Here is a 20,708-nt window from a genome sequence, read left to right as displayed (position 1 = left end):
CAGGTTTTAATTAATAATCTCAGACTCTAAATGAGTTGCATCCCTGCACAGTCATCTGGAAGCACACAAGCCTCCACAGATACAACATTCAGAGCATCTTCAGCAGATTCCTGCTCTGAAAACTGCAATCACTTAAATCAAAGACTTTGAAATTCATTTTAGCAGCAAGATACGCATCTTCAGTGATTCACAGTAAGGACAACAGTTTCTCCAGGGAGAGGAAAAAAAGCCTGCCTACCCCATGGGAGATCACAGATGCTCTTTCACAGGAAGCAATTTAAATGTAGTCAGGAAAAAACAGGTTTCACTGAGTGAGCTTTTTCAGCAGAAAAGCTTAGAGATGAAAGTAAAAATACAAATTATAGCTCCCTCAGTAGAATAAACAGTTGGATTACTGGCAGAGCATTCAGTGCAAGTCTCCAGGAGACGGTCCCCCTCAGATGAGAAGTTCATTCACCTCTAAGCACAAACCATGTATTTCTTTTTGTTGGGGCTCTCATTGAAAATAGGAAAACAGGAATTATAACATTTTTGTTGAAGACAGACAGCATTAGCTACCTTCAGCTGCACTCCATGAAATAGATATGGCAATATCACTCTTGCAAACTTATGGTGAAGCTCTCTCCCCAGAGCTTTGAAGTTGGAAATATATTCAAAAAAGGACAGCAGATATTTTTTAATAACAGCCACAAGACTGGCCTAAAGCATGCCGAAGATGCAGAGATTTTTGTGGTTTGAATGTGATCTAGAGACCATCATTTTGCAGAGAGCTAACACTAGAGACTATGAGTTATTAATTATATGAGATCAAGTAATTACTCATATGGCAGAACTTGGCGTTTTCTCCCCACCTTGATCTCACATACCCCATTATAGATGGTACTCAATGAATTCACTTCAAAGCCAGAAAGCTAGGTTTAAACAGCAATATAAAAATGGAAATGCCCATGAAAGTAACAAACTCTGACCTCTGGACTGGGCAGCACTGACCTGTTCTGTGAGCACAGGCACACAGGGCTGCATGGGCAGGAGCTGGATGTGGCCCTCGCAGTACTCCAGTAGAAACAGAAGAAGGTTCTGAGTGTACCTAGTTTAAATGCAAACATTTTGGATCCTCTGCTTTGATGTTTTTTAGAAAACACACCAGGTGTTCAAAGTACCAAAAATAATTCCTGTGGCTTATGTTTCGGAGCTGGAAAAGCATTGTGAGTTTTCCTAAGATGGAAAGCTGTTACACCACGACAACACCAACAAGAACCCCAGGATTCCCCTTTATGAATAGCTTGCTGTTCTATAGCATCCAGAAACAACTTCATCTTAAAATAAGTGTGATAGAAGAACAGTGAGATATTACAAAGCATGATTAAGACTGGTCTTATATGCTGTTTTAACCAGCTGATCGATGCATTTAATACTGAATTTTAAGGTTTTCTACAAGGCAGTGTCTGCCAAAGGGCTCACAGCAGATTCCAAGGAGATCCTGGTACTTTGTGTGCTCCCCCCTTCCACCCCATTGTGACCAATGAACAATCCTGGGGTTCCACAACCCCGGTAACTGCTGGGACAGCAGCAGCACCAGCCAAAGTCACAGGGGAAATGCTGCAATCTCACTATCCACTGAGAAACATCTGGCTTCCATCTCTTCTCTAAAATCCCCCAGAGCCAGGTGATGCTTGCCTGCAACACAGAAGGGACTGTGGTTGGTTTATTCAGTACAGCCCACGTGCCTGGTCCTTTTGGGACAGTCTGAGAGGGGCTCAGTGGGACTGGGGCAGCAGAAAGCACCAGTGTTGACTCAGGGCTCTGAGGGAATTCCCCAGGCTCAAAATATCCCCAGGAGCCCCGTGCAGAGCCAGGGAGAGCCAGGGCCTTTCCCCTGACCTGGCACAAGCAGAGGGCTCTGGAATGAGCAGCCCATGGGGGCTTGTGGCTGCCCCACACAACCACACCAGCCCCGCCTGGTGCAGAACACATCAGGCGTGCATTCCTCAGCCCTGCCAAAGGATTACTTAGCTCTGGGCTAATAATTGAAAGATGCTGGGGTTTAGAAGCAATTTAAGAATCTTTCTAAATTCCTGTTGGAACATTTCAGTGGCTAAGTAAGTGAAAAAATGCTGACATTAATTAAAAAGATACTTTTTAAACTTGAAAGCTCCTATGAAATAAAGCTTTCCTTCATAATGGAATTCTAAAACCTGCTGATAAAGCAAGTAGAAAATAGTTTGCAGGTTTAGGGACACCCACATGAAGCAGGAAATACTGCTAATTAAAGCACCTGATTTCACTTAAGTCCAAAGAGTCTGTTGCAAAAGACTGGAAAGCTCTACTATTGAAGTCAACACCACTTAACTTCCTAAACTACGCCACTTAAATCTCTTTAAGATGCTTCTTTTAAGTATTAGTGATGTTGAAGTCTGCAGAACATCTTGTACAAATGTAGTACACCCCATTTTTTTTGTACCATCATTAGTCCAAAGGAGACAAAACAAAAACCTGTGTGTAAGCTACACCAGCTACCACCAAAGTGCATTCAAGGAAAGTCCTGATCCACACAGCAAAGACAGCCTGTCAGCTCACACTAATCACATCTTGTCTGGGATTACCCATGGACTGTGTTATTTAGAAACTTAAAAGAACTACAAAGCAGCCTGATTAGTTGTATTTTTTTTTATTAGGTTTATTATGACTTAGAGTTTCTATTACTCCAGCTGGGTAAACCACATTTGAAAGTAAGTTTAACTGCAGGACTTCAATTTCAACCAAAATCATTTTTGCATTACTTTATTGTAATATAGATTTAAATTGAACATTTAAAACTTACTTCATTAATAAGCAAGCCAAGCTCAGTAGCTTCAGTGCAGGATGTACTTTATGTAACTGCCGCACATTCAGGTTAGATTGGATGTACATGGAGAAGAGACCGGGCAACTGCACGAGTCAGAGGAGAAAGCAAAAGTAAGCACCATTTTTACCAAACTAAACAGTTCTCCAGTCAGTGTTCCTTACTGAAAATCAACTCACTTCTGGCTCCAGGAGCTACAGTTTGGATAATAGCTGAAAGCTATTTCCAGAACATCAGTTTTCTACACTGCCACAAGAAATAGTCTTCAAAGCAACAGGTACTGGACTTTTTTTATTTATTTTTTTATTTTTAAGAGACAACCTGTTCTCCTGTGTTTATCAGGTGAATACATGCATTTTTGATCATTCTGGCAGAGGTCAAAGAGCAAACAACAGTTGGGGCTAAATGAAAAACAATCAAAAGTTGCCAAATATTTAAGGTACAAGCAAAAAAAACATTAATGCAACCAGTTTAATATCAAAGTCTGCTTTCTTTCAAAGAAAGATGGCACAAATTAAATAAAAAGCCAGAAAAATTTAGTTTTAGATGGTAATAGACTAAATTAATGCTTCAGAGCATTAACAAGATTTATTTCACTGTAAGAAAGGGGATTGGTAATTTGAACAGGCTCTGTATTTGGGCCAGACCAGCAGCACCGCTACAGATCAGTCCCCGTGTGCAGAACTGATAGCAGTACGATGTCACCTTTACCACATCAAGAAAAAAGTGTGTTAGAAATTGCAGAGCATAAGCATCTTACTTGTACAAGCCAGTTAAAAAAATAAACAGAAGAGCTGAAGAATGGTTCTGACACCTGTCCTTTCTGTTCAGACTCCACCTTTCTTTTAAAACAGAAAAATCCCTCTGCCAACAGTCAAATAAATACTAACATTTATTCAGATACCATCTTCAAAATCTTTGCTGAAAACGCAGTCTCCAAATGAAAACTAGCTTTATGCAGTATTAACATCTTACATAAACTAAACCTTATGAATTGTAGTTAATAGCAGTAACTGAAATTAATGTATACTGAGTCTTCAAGTGATGTGCAAGTTCAGCTATGTAACACAGGTGGGGGTTGGAGCAGTTCTTACCACTTTGCTTTGGACAGTTCTGGCAGCTGTCCATGAATTACAGAGCCTCTCACTACAGTACTGTGCAACTGCTGACATCTTCAAGGGCTCTTCAGTGTAAAGAAATGTGATGGAAGCACCACAAGGCAAGGAAATCATGCTCAAGTAGAGAGCCTCGAGTATCTCACACAGCATTGCTGTCCTGCCTTGACTACAGACATCAATGAGAGGGCACCAGGGTCAAAAGGGCAAACCTACAGTGAAGTCTGCTTCAAACAGCAAAGATAATACAAAAGAGATCTGACCCTACAAGCACGTAAGCAAAAGTCTTTAAGAGCTGTGTATTAACATGGAGCTCAAGGTGCCTTAACTTCACCAGAAACCACTGGGAATCTAGCATAGCTATATTCAATCCCAGGATCAGCCTATGCTTCCAGTTAAAGCATGCATACCACCTCTCTAAATACCCCTTTCCCAACGTGCAGGGTTGGAGCTCTCCATTTTCTTATTCTTCCTCTGTTATCCCTTTCCAAGGCAGAGATTTAGAGGCCCTAAAGCCAGACCTCTCCACCAAAGACTTTCTCCCTCTACGTATAAAAATAGTCAGGACACTCTGAGACCGACATCTGTCCTTCCCCATTGAGAAACAGATTTGCAGCAGATCAGTCTTGATCTATAGTTCAGTTTCAGACTATGCTTAAGTTACGGCAGCCAGAGTTCAATCCTATGAATGTAAGCTAAACACAAAAAGAAAGCCATTTATCCTTTTTAATTCATGCTTACAGCATGTTTATCCAGAGTTTTATAATCAACTTCCAGTTTTAAATTATTTTCTTAGCACTTCACAGAACCTGCATGTCACTCCCTCCTGAAGGGGATGGCATCACAGAATCTTGTTTAAGTTAGTCCAAGTTTCCACATGTGACCAGAAGTCTTACTTGTTAGAACACACCCCTTTTCCAACTATTCCCCACATTCCCTCTCCTCCCACCCCTCCCCAGCAATGGGCAATTACTTCACAAGAAATGTAAAATAGGATATGGGTGTACACAAAACCTACCCTTCACTAATACTGAACAGAAAAGCCTATTTTCCAATTACAGGACATTTTTCTCTAAATTTAGGTCAGCACTGGTGCAGTCTGCACTGTGTATGATTACCACAAGGATAATACCAATAAGTACATATATTTTCTCAAACTGATTTAAAAGCCTATGAAGTTAATTGGGGAAAAGTTTAATATTGCTACTTCAGAGCACTAGAACACACAAAGTGAATCCAATAAAGATCCTTGTATTGATTCAATATTAAGTATTAATTGCATGACCATCATAGCACCTCTTTACATTATCACACAATCACCAGAATTATCAACTGCTTTTAAAACTAAAAAGGGTACAGTCCAATATTTATAACTTGCACACTGTTACTATACAGAAATTAGGTGCATGGTACAGTGCTGCAAAAATGGAAGCCTGCAGTTTTGACAAAGATGCCAAGTCATGTTGAAGACAATTTCAGTCAAACTGGCAATACTGTTTAAGCAAATACTCAAAGCAGGAAATAAAGGACAAAAAAACAAAAATTCTATAGCCAAATAAACATCTGAAATTTCCTTTCCCTTTAATAATACAAGTAAGGTCACTTTTAGCCTTGGAACAGATACATGTTCGCCTATGATGATCTTGCTAACTACTACACAATATCTGATGTCCTCTGCTAAGAATATAGTTTAAGAAAGCCGTAGTTACAAGAGGCATCTAATGTAATATCTAAAATTTCCTTTATGGCATTTATCGAATTCTTTGTCTTAAACAGTGAATATGGAAAGATGGCCTCATGTTTCCTTTTCAATAGTACTCTGAGGATCAAGTGGCTTTCAAGCAGCATGGTGGGTTTGAAATTTTTGCAGTTTAGATCATTCTGTTGCGTTTATGAGTTGGTGAGTCTGTAATGACATCGCCACACTGGGCTGAGGTACGCTTTCTAGTTCCACCATTGTCCAAGTGGAGTGCCATTTCTTCTGATATGAAAGTGTTCAAATCAACATCATGGAGTCCATTTCTCCTTCGACTAGCATTGGAGCCACTGCTCACGTGAGTAGGCGAGCCTGGGGTACTCGAGCGAACACTTATACTAGCCATTGCACCACTAAGACCTGGGGAGAGAGAGAAAAAGGGCTTCAGTCAGACAGCACAGAAAGTTCAGTTCCCACGTGTGCCACACAGGATCACACTCAGCCAATTCCACTGAGATCTTAAAGACACTCCATCCTACTGTACCATTCCAGTCCAGAGCACACCTTCTCAGCTTTCAGTCTGTGTAATAATCCAGTGATTACCAGAACTGCTTTTTATGATGTTAGAAGTGAGCTTATACACCAGGCTCTAACAGCACAATCTGGCAAACATTAACTCCATAAGCATGACATGATATTCAAAACATGGACATACTCAAGAGCAGGTAATTCCAATTTAAAGGTTTCACTCTGGACCAAGAGTTACACAGCCCTGCCAAAGACTTTCCAGTTGAACTGACCTTGTCTTGTGTCAACACCACCACCCTGCTCCTTTCACTCCCTGAAGGAAACTGCAGTATGGCATCAGGTCTCAGGTGTACACCACAGCTAGTTTATACATAGAAGCTTTTATTTCATGGCCAACACTAATAGCCAACACATTAGTATTATTTAATTCAGAAATGCACTTAAGGAACAAGCAAGAAAAAACACATGATAATCACCCAAAATTTGTTATCAACAGATCAGTGTCACAGGTACCCCCGTAGGTATGAGTATCTGGTTTGTATTCAGATTAATAGTGTTTGATTCTAACTGAAATTTATTTCCTGTAGAAACAAGGCCATAAAAAGACAACCATGAACTTTCATATAATTTAACCTCTGCTTTCTGTAACAGCACAATTTCACAAAGGTGGGACATTCCAAAACATAAATTTAGTAAGGACTAATACACAAAAGTCTAACTACTCTTCTCAATTTCCAAATCAGGCTGGATTTGGAGATAAACAGGAGCTCAGCGATAAGACAAACATCTTTGCAATCATAACTTCTTCAAATCTGAGTATTAGTAGGAGAGTACAGAAACATCTGTTGGCCCTAGGAAAGATAAAGAAAAAAGATCTGCTTATTTTCTAACAGTAAGAACAAGGAAATATTGAACTGTCAGGAAGATTCCACTCTCAGTAACCTTCAAAATCTTAGAGCTCTCTTCTCCAGTCTCAAATATTCTATAGCTCTGTCCAGCCATCATAAATCTTGTGTGTGTGCATTAATTCACATCTCCATGTACTGTCAAATGAGAAGCCAAAAATCACTGACTGACAAGTCAAGCCTAACAAAACCCAATCCATCAGCTGCTGGTAGGCCAAATAGGCAACTTCAGAGACTCTGAGAAGAGACGACTGCTACAACTGCAACATCCAGAAACCTCAGTTAGAAACTGAAGTCTAAAAGCCACCCACAGCAATGGCAGGTTGATACACAAGTCATGATGGAGCAGGCCAACCAACTTCACCCCATTGAACATTTCTGAATGAACATTTAAAGCTTCAAACTTGTAACAGCACAGGAAATAGTTTTACACAGAACTGGCATCACACAACAACCAGTAGACAAAGCCAGTAATTGCTGTTTTTTTCTTAGGGCTTTTGCTTACAGCTCCAAGTGGAGTTCAAACAGGGCTCAGAAGCATGGTCTGAACTCCAAGAGGCACCCTGCAGATTTCATTAATAGCAAAACCATCATTCATTCACAATGGCAGAAGGTATTTAAACAGAAGAAGCAGTTTTAGTGTAAAAGTAACTTCAGAAGTGAGGTTTGTGACAGTATTCTCAGGATTATGGTCAAGCCTAAATTCAGAACCATTAGGAAAGGAATTGCCCATGCATCTACAGAAGAAAGTAAAGCAACTACTTGATGACATGTATGAGAAAAAGCCAATTCAGATACCATACCTTGGATAAACTACTAACATGCATAATTTGGGCAGGTAACAAATCACTTCACAATTCAAAGACATCAGTAGTTTAATTTCAACTGGCATGACATACATTAGAAAAAACATTAATTCATCCTGTACATTTAAATTGGAAAAAATCTGACAGCATACAGGTGACATTTTTTCAAATCCAAAATTATTGCAGAGAATTCCCCCCACATCCCCATTCCAAGCAAAATTGCTGTGACCACATAAGTTCAGTGCCATACTTAAGAGCCAACAATTTATATCACTTATCAGTCATTTACTGTTATACAACTCATACCAAATGAGCAACACAGTAATTCAGTTTTATCTGAATGACATCTTTTTACTACATCTACTGCCCAAATAAAGGGGAAAAAACACTATTGTAAATAAACACCAAAATTGACCTGTGATGTGAAAAGACTTTTTTTGGTACCACTCAAGAGCTATGTTTTTAAGTGGAGCCTTTTTGAGTAACAAGCATTCTTTAAAATACAGTTAAAAGATGCACCTGTAATGTGCTGTAGCATATTCTGAACCAGACTGCAAAGTTCACAAGCAATGCCTAAAGCAGTCACTGACTTCCAAGTATTTAGGTAATGCTGAATCACTGTACATTTAAATACACTAGCAACCTTCAGGAGATAATTAGAAGTTAAAATATTCAATCCAACTTGATGTCTAAGGCAGGAGCGTAGCTTTGAATTAATTTCTACAGATTAGAATACAAGGATATTGCATCACAGCATGGACTTTGAGCTACAGGTTAATCTTGCATCTCACACAGGTATTTAGTACCAGCAAGAGTCATGGCTGGGTACACTGACAGACTGAGTGACAACCTCAGCTCCTGGCAGTTAACCAGACTACACAGCACTGCCCATCCATCCAGGAGAGCAAAACTGCCAAATGAAACACTCAGATCACAGTTTAGGATTGCCTAATTGAGCTAACATGAAAGAGTCAAAGCCAACTCAAGGCATACATTCAAATACGAAGATGCCATTTCACAGAACCAACATATCTGAGAACAAACTGCAATGCTCAAAAAAAACCAACTTTTGGTCGACAAGGAAAGGAGCTACATATTTCCTTGGGAAGCTGTGGCAAAACAGAGGAAATCTCAGAAAAAAATATTTACTGTGAATGACTCTGAGTTTAAGCTTTCAGCAGACTCAGAGCTCTTCCCGAAGCATTTAAAGCAGTAACTGACACTAGGAAGTGGTAAGATGACATGACCATCAGCAAACACCATTTCCCAACCTCAAATTTCTATATTGTGATTAATATGGCCTAACCACAGGCACACCAGTTTTGTCCATACAACAGGACGAGATCCAAACAGCTGCTTAAGTGGCTTTGCTTTTCCCACAATCTAACATCCACCTCTGAAGTCTCCCACTCCTTAGTTCCAGGGACATCTCTTTTAGTATTAGGGGTCTTTAAGAAAGCACACATGGCTCTTACCACCCCCTTTTTAAATTGGGAAGTTTTGAAGTGGAAGGCATATTTCAAACATTTTACAGTACTTAATAGATTCCCATTCCTGCTGTATCTTTCAGTCATCAATAATATGACATTTCATAGACAATGATTTTACAAAAAGGTATATTCTAAAGGCCTTATAGTACTATTAGAAAGAGCTGTGATCAATAATAGCCAATTTATAACTAAGTACACTCCCAAACTATCAAGATATTAGAATGCTTGACTGAAACTATGTTTCACACATTACGAAATATTTAAAACTATCAATTCAAAATTAGCAAGTTTATCACCACTGGCCTAACAAACTGCAAATACTGTTTCATCTGCACTACAATCACGCCCATGTACAACTTATTCAGGTCACTACCACAGTATAATGTACCAGCTAGCTACTGTTCAGTATAGTAATAGTACTATTGTTTTCTAGAAGTTTTAATCAGGAAGTATCAAAAGGAACATTCATGCTTAGATAAGTGTGACTAAAGCAGGAATTAGTTAATAACCCAGATAAATACAAAATGGCATGCAGAGAGATCCTTGTCACTCTTCTGTCATATTCACCCTTTCATAATACTGACTCAAAGAGCAAGTTTTAGCAGCACATACCAATACACAATTCCATCACAGCTATATATACACACACAACCCTTAAATTAAACTGTATCAGACCAATCTGAACTCTGTTCTCCCATCCTCTCTTTTACCAACTGCTGCTTCTCCACTCTGCTAAGTGCTTCCATTTTAAACTGCACTTTAATATTCTGAGAAGTAAATATGAAGGCCCAGTGGAAATTCAGACTCTTAAGGGCCAGGCCACACAAGTCTACATGTAAATGCTCTCCCTACCCCAAAGAGACCAAATCACATGAATGATATACATCAACATTAAAGCTAAGAAGAACTAATAGTCTCTCACTGAATTGTCCCCTTATTTTCTTCCCAATTTCACCTAATTTTTGATTAAGAATGCTCAAGTCAAATGCATTGCATCATTACCTTTCCAAGCTTGCTTCTTCCCCCTCCTCAAATCACAGCATTTTCTCACATGCTGGGAGGATGGTGTGTGAAACACAGAGCACATCCCAGTAAAGGACACGGGCTGTGCACCACACTTGGTACACCAGCTACAGCCAGGCATAAAGCAGCCAAGCACGTGGCAGTGGTTTGAGAATCCTGTACTGTTAGCTCAGATTGATGTAATTCTGTCATTTGAAACTCATCTCTTACAGAACTGGAAATGTCAATTCACATCCAGAGAGTAGGTGAAGGTATGTCCATACTTTCCCTAGCTGCAATCAGATTTCAGGGACTAATGGAAGTTAAAAAACTAACTCTGTAATTGAAATGTTGGACTGTAAAGGTAGTATCTTCTACTACCATATCTTAAAACACCAAGCATTAGTCTGATGTTTCATTAAAGTTTCAGAAAACTGCACTGGCACTTCAGAGTAAAACATCATGAATTACCTTGAGATAACTACTCAGCTTTTCTAAAAGGCTTGAACTTCTTTCAAATATTCACAGTTCAAGTCACCAGCCACGCTTTATTTCAAAGGTTACCCATCAGCATGCTAACAATGAAAAGCTGATAATAAAGGAAAAGACATTGTTTACCAGAGTTTACTCTCTCAAGAACAAGGTTCCAAAGTTCATTCTCAGTAACTAACACTGAAGATTTCAATAACAATTACAGCATATAGTTGCCATGGAGTTAAAAGGGAGATTACAAACATCTTAAATATTCTCATGCCTAATTTTTTGTCATAGTTTTGCTTTTAGCTATTACAACAAGTTCTTCTCTACTGTTCTCTTTCCAGACAAGTTTTCTTGTAATAGAAAGACTTGATAATCAGAATCACAAGATTAAATTCTGGCATCAACATCTTGTCCAAAAAACTGTCAACCATCTTGCAGAGCTAAAATACAGGTCAGAGGTAACAGGGCTGGAGAGAGAAGATGCAAGACAAAAAAATCATGTTTTAAGATATTTCTTTTCAGTTGAAGCAGACAGTTTAAAGACTGTACTGATGCCTAAAGGATGCTATTCTCTAATGTTTTAGTCTAGGGCATACACCCAGACCTGTGTTTGATGTTCCAGGAAATACTAAATTATTAGCTATTTTGTTACCACTGCTTCTGTCAAGATTTTCAGATGTGCTTATGCTGCATTTAGGGGCGTACATGACGAAAAAAGAGGTATTTTCCACCATCAAAGGGGAAGATCAGCAAGTTATAATGCTGTGGTCTTTAGACATATATGAGCATCTACTTCTGAGAAGTCCATACAACAACTCTGCTTCCACTGAGCTTTATCTGGTGCCATAGGCTATTTATACCTATCCCTGCTTCACTAAAAGAGATCTTGCTGCAAGCAGCAAAGTTTTAGCATTATCCCTCAAATCTAATTCAACCCATCCACATGATCAATAAAGAAATACTCTATTCCCACCAGGAAGTCAACCAGCACAAAACAGCCTCCCTCCTTTACATGCCAGATGGAAACTTCTCTCAAAACCTCCGAGCCTGGAGGATATGCTCCACACCATTATCAGGTTTTCATGTTCCCTTATGATACCTAGAAGCAGCACTTTCAAACAATGTGCCAAAAACTACAATAAGCACAGGTCTAATGAGGACAATTTTCACACACCTAAAGATCCTTGGCAGGTTTCAAAATCAAAACATAGTTTTGAGAAGCCCTACAACAAATAGGAAATGAGTTCATGAGATCACTTAATCACAGCTTCCTTAATGTTTAAGAAAAAAATGGGGGATAAGCTGGAGTAATGCAGACATTGTAGGGAATAACCTAAAAACAGTTATGAGGCCCAAACAAGCCTAGTCACTAAAGGATTAGTACAAAAGCATTTGTGTCAAGGACCAGATTGAAACTGATATGAGAACCTAATCCAGAAGGTGACTGACATGTAATCTTGTCAACCAGCTGATGAAGGGGAAAAGTACATTTTGAGCCCCTGCCGTGCCACTACAGAAGACAGAACTTCCTCATGACCCTGTATTACATTATGAAATACAGGAAACTTTATACAACATTGTTCACATCCTCATGCTGTGGAGGAGTGACTTGCATAAACCACCCCTGTACAAAGCAGATGCTAGAAAATTATATACAGACACAAGAAGAGCCATATTACCAATAAAAATGTCCCTGAGTTTACTCAGAAAACTCACTGTGCTGAAGGGAGTCTACCTAAGCTTCTTCTCACCTGAGACTGAGCCTTTACAGTTAAATCCAACTCCACAGATTCAACCACATTTTCAGAAAATCATTTTTATGAGGGTGCTTACCACAGTTACAGCCAGCTTCTGCAGCTGTTCTCATGAAATCAATTTTATCTACAGTGAGTAAGCAACAGTGGTGCACAGAATTCCCTAGCCCCCTTCCAGTATGAGACAGGAAACTGCCAAAACCAACATGACTGGGTGGAGAAGCATGTTTGGTTTAAATGGCAAAAGGGTAGCAAATAATACCAGACTTAGGCTGTCACATTAAGACTGTCTGTATTGTGTATCTTGAAAAACCACTACAGCACAGCAGAAGCCAAAACTGCATTTTCAGGAATTCACTCTTCTAATTAACTCATCAATTCTACCCCCCACTGAGACTATCCAGACAGTAAATATTTAATTTAAGCCGCATTTCTAGATAGCTTAATTTTTACTTTTAGAATGGTCTAGGGTTCATACCTTAAGATATCTGCTACCCTTTTGAATTTTAGAAGGCATAAAACCCAGAGGTGAACTGCCTCATCTCACCTGAAGAGCAATTTAAAGCACATTTGTCTATCACTTGCTAAATCATAATCCAGTACAGAATAAACTACTGAATATTCATGTCTGAAAAGAGATACACCACCAACACTGCTGGTGATGGAAGGAAGGCAATTCAGGATGACACTGGAAGACATGTAAATCTGAAAGTGGACTAGAACAAAGTTCTGAACAGGAACTTTTTACTTACACACTATTTCAAAAGTGTGTAAGTAAAACACTCTCTCCAGGATACTTTAAGAAGAATGCTGAATGTCATTATCCAGTACCTAACAAAGGTACTACAGAGCTAGAGACAGAAGCCTCAGACATCAAATCCCCTCCCTAAGTCCTCCAAAAATTTGCTAGTAGTCAAATCCTAGTATTTAACTAGTTGCTAGTATAGCATTACCATTTTCCTTTAGCATTGGCACAAATGCCAAGTCTCCTCATGCTCCAAAAAACACTACCAAGACTTGATTCTTAACTGCTGAGTTCACAGCTGTACAATACTACAGAGCCAAATTTCATTTTTATTCAGTAACTTGTCTTAATTCGAAATACTCAACTATACAAATTTTTCACAGCCAGCACAAGCCTTATACATGCAAAAGCTGCCTTAAAGAACGAAGGGGATACCTTCAGCTGGAACACCAGGTACATGACACGTTATGATATGCCAAACATGCTTTAAGAACCCCCACCCAATTTTAACCAAGTAGTATTGAAAAAGTGACTGTTACCATGCAGAGCTATGGCTTCACGGAAGGGTTGCAAATCAGTCTCTACAGATGAGCTAGTTTCTGTTGAAGTAGCTCGGTTAGGGGATACTACAGTCAGTCTTGGGGGAGCTCTAGAATTTCTTGGAGGAGGGACTTTTCCACAAAGGAAGCTGATCAAGTCTTCTCTTCGAATAGTTCTTCTGCGTTTTTTAACCCAGGCTAACACATCCTTATTCCGACGCTGATAGCCAATCTGAATTCCTAAATCAAAGCTTCGCTGGTGGGCATCCACACTCTCTGCAAGAAGACAGAAAAAAGTTCTCTTAGTGTTACACAGCAATGTACAGCATGGCACAGCACTGATGTGGCTTCCTGTCAACCATGGGAAAGAAGAAGTATTTACATCTTCTACAGGTTACACCATAAGGCAGCACCAAGGTGGCTGCAGCAGCAAAGAGGAGTTCCATTGAACCTGAAGAGAGTATTAGCCAAAACATTCCGTCCTCTACAAGTCAGACAGCCAACAACAACTCCAGCACCACTTAAAGAGCATTTACTAAACTTCAGGTCAACACTACATCACTGTTTATTTACATTAAAAATACACTTAGAACTCATCAGACTGAGGAAGATAGTTAAATCAATGGACAACAGACTTAGACACACAAAGTGCATCAATTCATGCAGGGAGCCCCAATGTAAGAAAGGAGTAATTGCCTTTCTTCATTCTGACTGGTAAGGAATGGCCAGAAAACTCAAGACTTCTTTCATGTTCTTCCATTTTCAATTTAATTTCAATTGCAGAAGTTTCGAAACTAGATAGAACACGAGTGTCCCCAATGTCTTTCAACTAGCCAACATTTAAAAAGGCTAAGAAAGTTTCCTTCCCCATTTAGGATCTCACAGCAACTCTGATATACCAAAGCTTTAAACAGACTACTTACAATAAATCCTACTACAAAATGTGATTTCACTCTATCTTAATGTAACTAGTCACCTGTGCACATCAGTTATAACTGCATCTCCAAAAGACTTAAATGCCATGTATTAAGTTGCTTTCAAACTTCACAAAGTGTATTTCTGGCTACCAGTTTGAATAAGTTTCAAACCGCAGTAACAGGTGGGACAAATCCTGTTCACTACACAATTATGCTCATCTTGTTCCTCATAGGTTTGCTGACAACACCTATTTCAGTTTCATGTAAAGCACTGTTATGTTGTTCTTGCTCCTTAAAAGACATGAACATATCCATCCCAATTTTTACTTGAATTCCATAGATCATTTTCAATGTGGCAAAGCTGATTTAAACAGCATTTTATATTCTTGCCTTATTAATGAAGCCCAAGGCAAAAGCCATTTGCCCAGAACATGAAGGTATTTCTTTAAGAACAGCTATCCCAAGATAATGGTGACATACACATCTAACGTAGCTTTGTCACACTCTAGAACCCAAAACCAACTACTATTAAATGCTATTCTTGGACTTATATTCTAAGGCACCACTGCACAATCCATAAAAGACAGCACCAAGATCTACACTGCCAAAAAGCAACACTTCAAACCTAACACAACAGACCAAAAGCACCTCAAACTGAGCTGAGTTAAATCTTGGAGCTTTTGGGGTATAAACTCAACAGGTGCACAAAGTACACTTAACCTGTTACTTTGATGCACTAAGAGTATTTTGCCTGTACTACTTTGTAATCTCAAGGCTACACTGACAAATGCTAATTCCTCTGAAAGCAATGGCAGCACAACAGATTATTCCTCCTGCCATTTTATACTCCACAGCAGCCCAGACTCCAATGCACTGGCAGTAAAAGCTGCCCAAACACTCTGGAGCCAACTTGGAAACTGAAAATACTCCTTTAATCACTTCCTGAAATACCAGGAGTGTCCTTCCAAGGCTCTGAGGCCGTCTTTACGTCAATACCTTGGCTTTCTTTGTGTATGAGAATGCTTTACAAAGTGCTAACTGTGAACTAGGTATGAGGTCAAACACTGACTGCTGATGCAGCCCAGAGAAGTTTCAAGCATCATTACCCCGGGTAGATTAGGTTTGTATGGTAAAAGCCACAACTACTTTGTTTACAAAGTTAAGCTGGCAAAACCTAAGTAGTCAAGCTGCATTTATTCTGAAATTACTAAGTCAACATTAGAAAATATTCAGGGTTGGTTTTTTTTTAATACAAACAAGGTAAATTGTAGGCTCAGGAACTTAGAACTTTCCACAGTGGCCTTAAATTCTAAACCCTACATTACAAGCCATGCCTTCACTTTTTTATCCAATCTGCAAGATAACGAAGTGCCTTGAATGCAGTCTCTATTACCAGCACCAGAAATTCAGGATGCAAGACCATCAGTGTGGATATTAAACTTCTATTCTATATTCAGAAGAAATGCTGACGCTCAAGACATTATGGCATTCTCATTATGCACCATTCCTTGGGTTCCTCTTGTTAAAAAGATGATGCCTCAAAAATCCAAGTATTTATCAGATCAGAAAGCAGCTGACAAGGCAAGAGGCAGTTTGTGGTGTTCAGTTCACCACACCAAGTATTCCTCCAGTGTTTTGACAGAGTCCTCCAAAACAAACAGTACTGAGAATGTGAAAAACAGGAGTTTTTTTAAGAGCCGTGTTCATCACTACGGAAAGTAAGTTCACAGTAAGAGACTCCAGTTTGTCAGATATGACAGTGTTCAGCTGGTTCTACCATGTTATCACCAAACTTCTACTGACTTGCAAGTTCACTGAAAATTGAAAGGTGGCATTCCTGAGTAACTCAGGTACTTCAGCATTTTAGGATCTCTTTGAAGCAAGCATTTGTTTCAGGTGCTGATTTTTGAAGTATTACATTACACATAACTAAAGTCAGCTTCCAATTCAAACTCTAGTTTCCTTGATCACCTACCCTTCAGTTAATCACATCATTGCCAACAAAAAGGCTCATTTTGCCTAGAGCACAAGTGACCAAACGTTTTAACCAGAAATAAACAGCCTAAGCCTTCATACTAAAGACACTGTAAGGGAGAGCCATGCCATTTGTAAAGACGGACTGTAATTATTCCAGACAATGTATTAACACTACCTGCTGCTATTCTAACACCACTCTCAAATGACTATTGTCCCCAGACAAGTTCTAGTGACCCACTCCCTCAGGCCAGCACCTTCCTGCTCTGAGGTCTGCCCCTTCACATGACCTGACACATACATACAACATGCAAATGCACTTTCTGCAGGAGGCATGACTCTGGCAGCGAGGGTTGTGCACCTACATCTCCTCCTTGATCTGTCCACATCTGTCAGAAACCTCATCACCCACCACAAACACATCAAGTTCAACTGCTTAAAGCAAATCCAAAACGACAAAACTGGAGGCAAATGAAGGAGTACAGAGGTAGAAGTAGAGATCATGCTGTACAGACCAAGAAAAAAAAAAAACATGGGGAAAAAAAAAAAAATCAAACTATAGGCCAGAAACAAGTATCTGGAACTTAAAAGCACTTCCCTTCCTTGGAATGGAAGGCAGTAACAATGGGAATCACGATGTGCCAATTTCAGCCTTCACTGATATACATCATTTTAGCACAACCTTTTAAACAAAGTAAAAACCACTGAATGATCCTTCTGCAGACAAGAATTCCTGTGACAACCCAAAGAACCGCAGAGTTCAGAAACACCCAGTAAACCAGCACTAAAGCACAGCCATATGCAGAGCACATTCCTATCAAAGTTCTGGCTAACACTGCCTTCTTACAGCCACACTGGACACAGCTATAATGACATTCTAGTGCTTAAAATAAACTGGGAGGCTTACTTAAGAAGCCTCACTGCCACAAAAAGATAAAACTTTCTGTCACATAACATCTATGCACAATTTTACGAACACCAAACCCAACTTTGCTTTACCACAAAAGAGAAGGCATTATACTGACACCCCAACATCTAATGCACCATGAAATATAAACAATGCAGGGAATTTCAGTCCTGTTTAATAAGCCGTTGTACGCTTTCCTTGAATTCACAAGAAACAGATACATATTCAAGATACCCTTTTTCAAGGATCTCGAAGTAAAACAGTTTTTAAGTTTATGAGTCACTGACATGAGGCAACAGAAAAGATTCAGCTACCGTCAGCTAAAGTGGCCCAGGGAAAACCTGCAAGATTCAGGAAGCAGTCTCGGGTTAGATTTTATCAGGGTGAATAAGAGACATTAACAGGCCCTACTTATGAGTAAGCCGGGGCAGGAGACAGAGTGGGGCCCAGCTCGGTGGGGAGGGCTGCCGGGGCAGCAGGGGGGGGCAGCCCCTTACCTTTGTAGAGGTTGGTGACCGCAGTGGCGGCGTTCTGGAAGGGGACCCAGAGGGAGAGCCCCGGCTGCTGGCACACCCGGTCTGCAGGGAGGGAAGGACACACGCTGTTTATTTTGGAGTCACCCGCTCCGAACGGCCATGTTAGGTTTCGCCATTTTGTTCCACCTTCCGGAGGCAGCTCCGGATCGGGGCCGAGCGGGGCGGGAGGGCAGCGGCCCGGCCGGGGCAGCGGGCGCGGTGTCCCCAGCGCGGCGGGGAGCGCCCGGCCGCCCCCGCCCCGGCCCCGCCGCACAATGAGCCCGGCCCCGCTTCGCCATTTTGTCGGAGTCTCTTCCCGGGGCTGGGCGTCGAGAGTCGCCGGTAGGGCCGGGTTTCCCGGCCCCCCCCACCATCCTCGGCACTCGGGGCTCGCCCCCGCCGCCCGGACCCTCCCGGCGCGGCCCCCGCCGGAGCGCCCCGACACCCCACGGCCGAGCTCCGGCCCGAGCGCTCCGACAGCCGGGGGAGGGGGTGCGGCCGGGCCGGGGCCGGGCCGGCGCAGGAGCCGCCCCGGAGGCCGCGCCGGGCGCTGTCCGGGCCGCGACCGCGGCTCCCCCTCCCTCTCGCCATTTTGTTTTCCCGTCCGTCTCTGAGGGCGGCCGCGGGCCGGCAGCCACTCCTCCCGCCGCCTCGGCCCCTTTGTACCGCTGCGGGCACCTCCCCACCCCGGCGGCTCCGCGGCGCCCCCACCCCCCGCTGCCCGGGCCCCGAGTCCACCGCGCTCGGCCTCCACCGGCCTCTTGGCCGCAGCCGCCCAGCTGTGCCCTCCCCAGGCCCCTGGCCGTGCTCACCCTTGTAGAGCTGCGCCACGGCAGTGGCCGAATTCTGAAAGAGGTGCCAGAGCTTCTGCTGCTTGTGCTCGGGCTGCGCTGCAGCCTCGTCCTGCAGCTCCGGCGCCAGCGCCTCCTCCTGCTCGGCCTCGGCCAGGCACTGCCGCTCCCACTTGCTGAACCAGTGCTCGGGCCCGTGCTCCTGGATCTCCGCCTCGCCCTCCTCCTTCTTGTCCTCCATCCTCCGCCCGGCTCCGCGTCCCACCGCCGCGTACACCCGGTCCCGACAGCCGGCCGCGCTCGTTCCGTGCGCCGGCCCGGCCCTACCTCACCCCCATGCCGGGCCCGCCCGTCGCTCCGCCGGCCCAAACACTCCGAGCGCCGGCACCGCCCCGAGCGCACTGAGAACCCGGCCGAGGCGCCTGGGAACGCGCAGCCGGCCCGCCCCGCCTGCAGCGTCCGATTGGCCGCCGTCGCCCCGGCACCGCCGGTCCGTGCGGGATTCCCAGCGCTCATTGGTCTGCGCACGTGTCCGTCAAACGGGACACCCCGGGGGGCGGGGCTATCGCAGGTTTGGTTACGCCGTCACAGCCCCGTGCCGGGGGCGTCGGCGCGGTGCGCGTGCGCAGTGCGCTGCCTCGCGCGGCCCCGGCCCCGCCCCTGGCGTGAGACGGCCCCGCCCGCGCCCCCCCCCGCAGCGGCCCCGGGGCCGCCCCGAGCGGGCGAGGCGCTCCCGGCCGCGGGCGGCCCCGGCAGCGCTGTCCGCGGCCGTACCGGGAGGTGGCAGCGGCCGCCGCGGCTCCGCCGAGGGGCAGAGCCCGCCCGGGAGGTGGTTCCCTTCGCGGCCCCGGGGGAAGATGGCGGCCGCGAAGGGCCCGAGGGCCGAACCGTGTGACACGGCCGGGCCCGGGTCCAGCGTCCGGCGGAAACGTCTGAGGGGTTTGCCCCGAGAGTTCAGACCCACGGAATCACTTTTCTACCTGTTTTACACATTATTTACCATTTCTTGATTCTGCGCTGTGCCAGGCACAGTCCCAACAAGCAGACGGAAGTCACAGCTGCTTTGCGCACGTTTAAAACCTCTCGTTTACCTCTCGATCTCGTCACTTTGCTGCTGTGAAAATGCGCTGCCCGGCTGCTCCGGCCACACCGGCAGCCAAAGCCAATGTCCCGCTGGTGTGGAGCGGGGGCCGGGCACACCCGCAGCCGCAGCGGGGTTTGCAGGCGCGGTGCCCGGGCTGTGCTGCCCGCTCTGCCCGCGGTCAGCCGGGGCCGGAGCGGCTGCCACACCGCTGAGCTGGCTCCGGACACGGCCTGGGGGCACATCCCACCCACGGCAACAACACTCACCGCCTGCACGCTCTCTTTCCTCCGCTGACAGCCTGTGTCCTCCAGAACGTACTTGTTCCCTTTTCGAACTTGGATGTTCATACAACTTCCTAAACATTCAGGAATTCAAGCCTAAATCATATATAGTGGGAAGAAAAGTGGTATGAGGGTCTAGTTGGAACTGTTGGGTTGGGGTTTTTTATCTCTGAGGACAACTGAAAACTAAAGCTGCAGCTGCTGTATTTTTCCTAAGCCACTAAGGCAAATTACTAAGGACCTCTTACTTATGGTTTATGCCTTGGCACTCCGTGTGAGTAGAAAGGGTAAGAGCACCCATAACTTTGTGCATGTCTCCTTAAACTGAAATTGTGGC

General features: G+C 43.3%; 1 protein-coding gene across 2 annotated transcripts; it reads right to left on the bottom strand.

Moving 5' to 3' along the window:
• Positions 1-2,652: 2,652 nt before the first annotated feature.
• On the bottom strand, positions 2,653-19,427 carry HAPSTR1 (HUWE1 associated protein modifying stress responses). Of its 2 annotated transcripts, XM_058849437.1 has the most exons (4): positions 19,028-19,425; positions 18,198-18,278; positions 13,903-14,178; positions 2,653-6,073 (listed from the first exon to the last, which is right to left on the bottom strand). In XM_058849437.1, the coding sequence occupies exons 1-4, from the start codon at positions 19,245-19,247 to the stop codon at positions 5,829-5,831; spliced, it is 822 nt and encodes a 273-aa protein (XP_058705420.1). In that variant the 5' UTR covers positions 19,248-19,425; the 3' UTR covers positions 2,653-5,828. The 2 variants fall into 2 exon arrangements, with proteins under 2 accessions (XP_058705420.1, XP_058705421.1); XM_058849438.1 differs by lacking the exon at positions 18,198-18,278 and having other exon boundaries at positions 19,028-19,427.
• Positions 19,428-20,708: the final 1,281 nt, after the last annotated feature.

Source organism: Poecile atricapillus, chromosome 14 (assembly GCF_030490865.1).
Source record: "Poecile atricapillus isolate bPoeAtr1 chromosome 14, bPoeAtr1.hap1, whole genome shotgun sequence".
Classification (NCBI taxonomy): Eukaryota; Metazoa; Chordata; class Aves; order Passeriformes; family Paridae; genus Poecile; species Poecile atricapillus.
The sequence above is the reverse complement of the archived record's forward strand: the minus strand, read 5'-3'. Positions and strand labels throughout refer to the sequence as shown.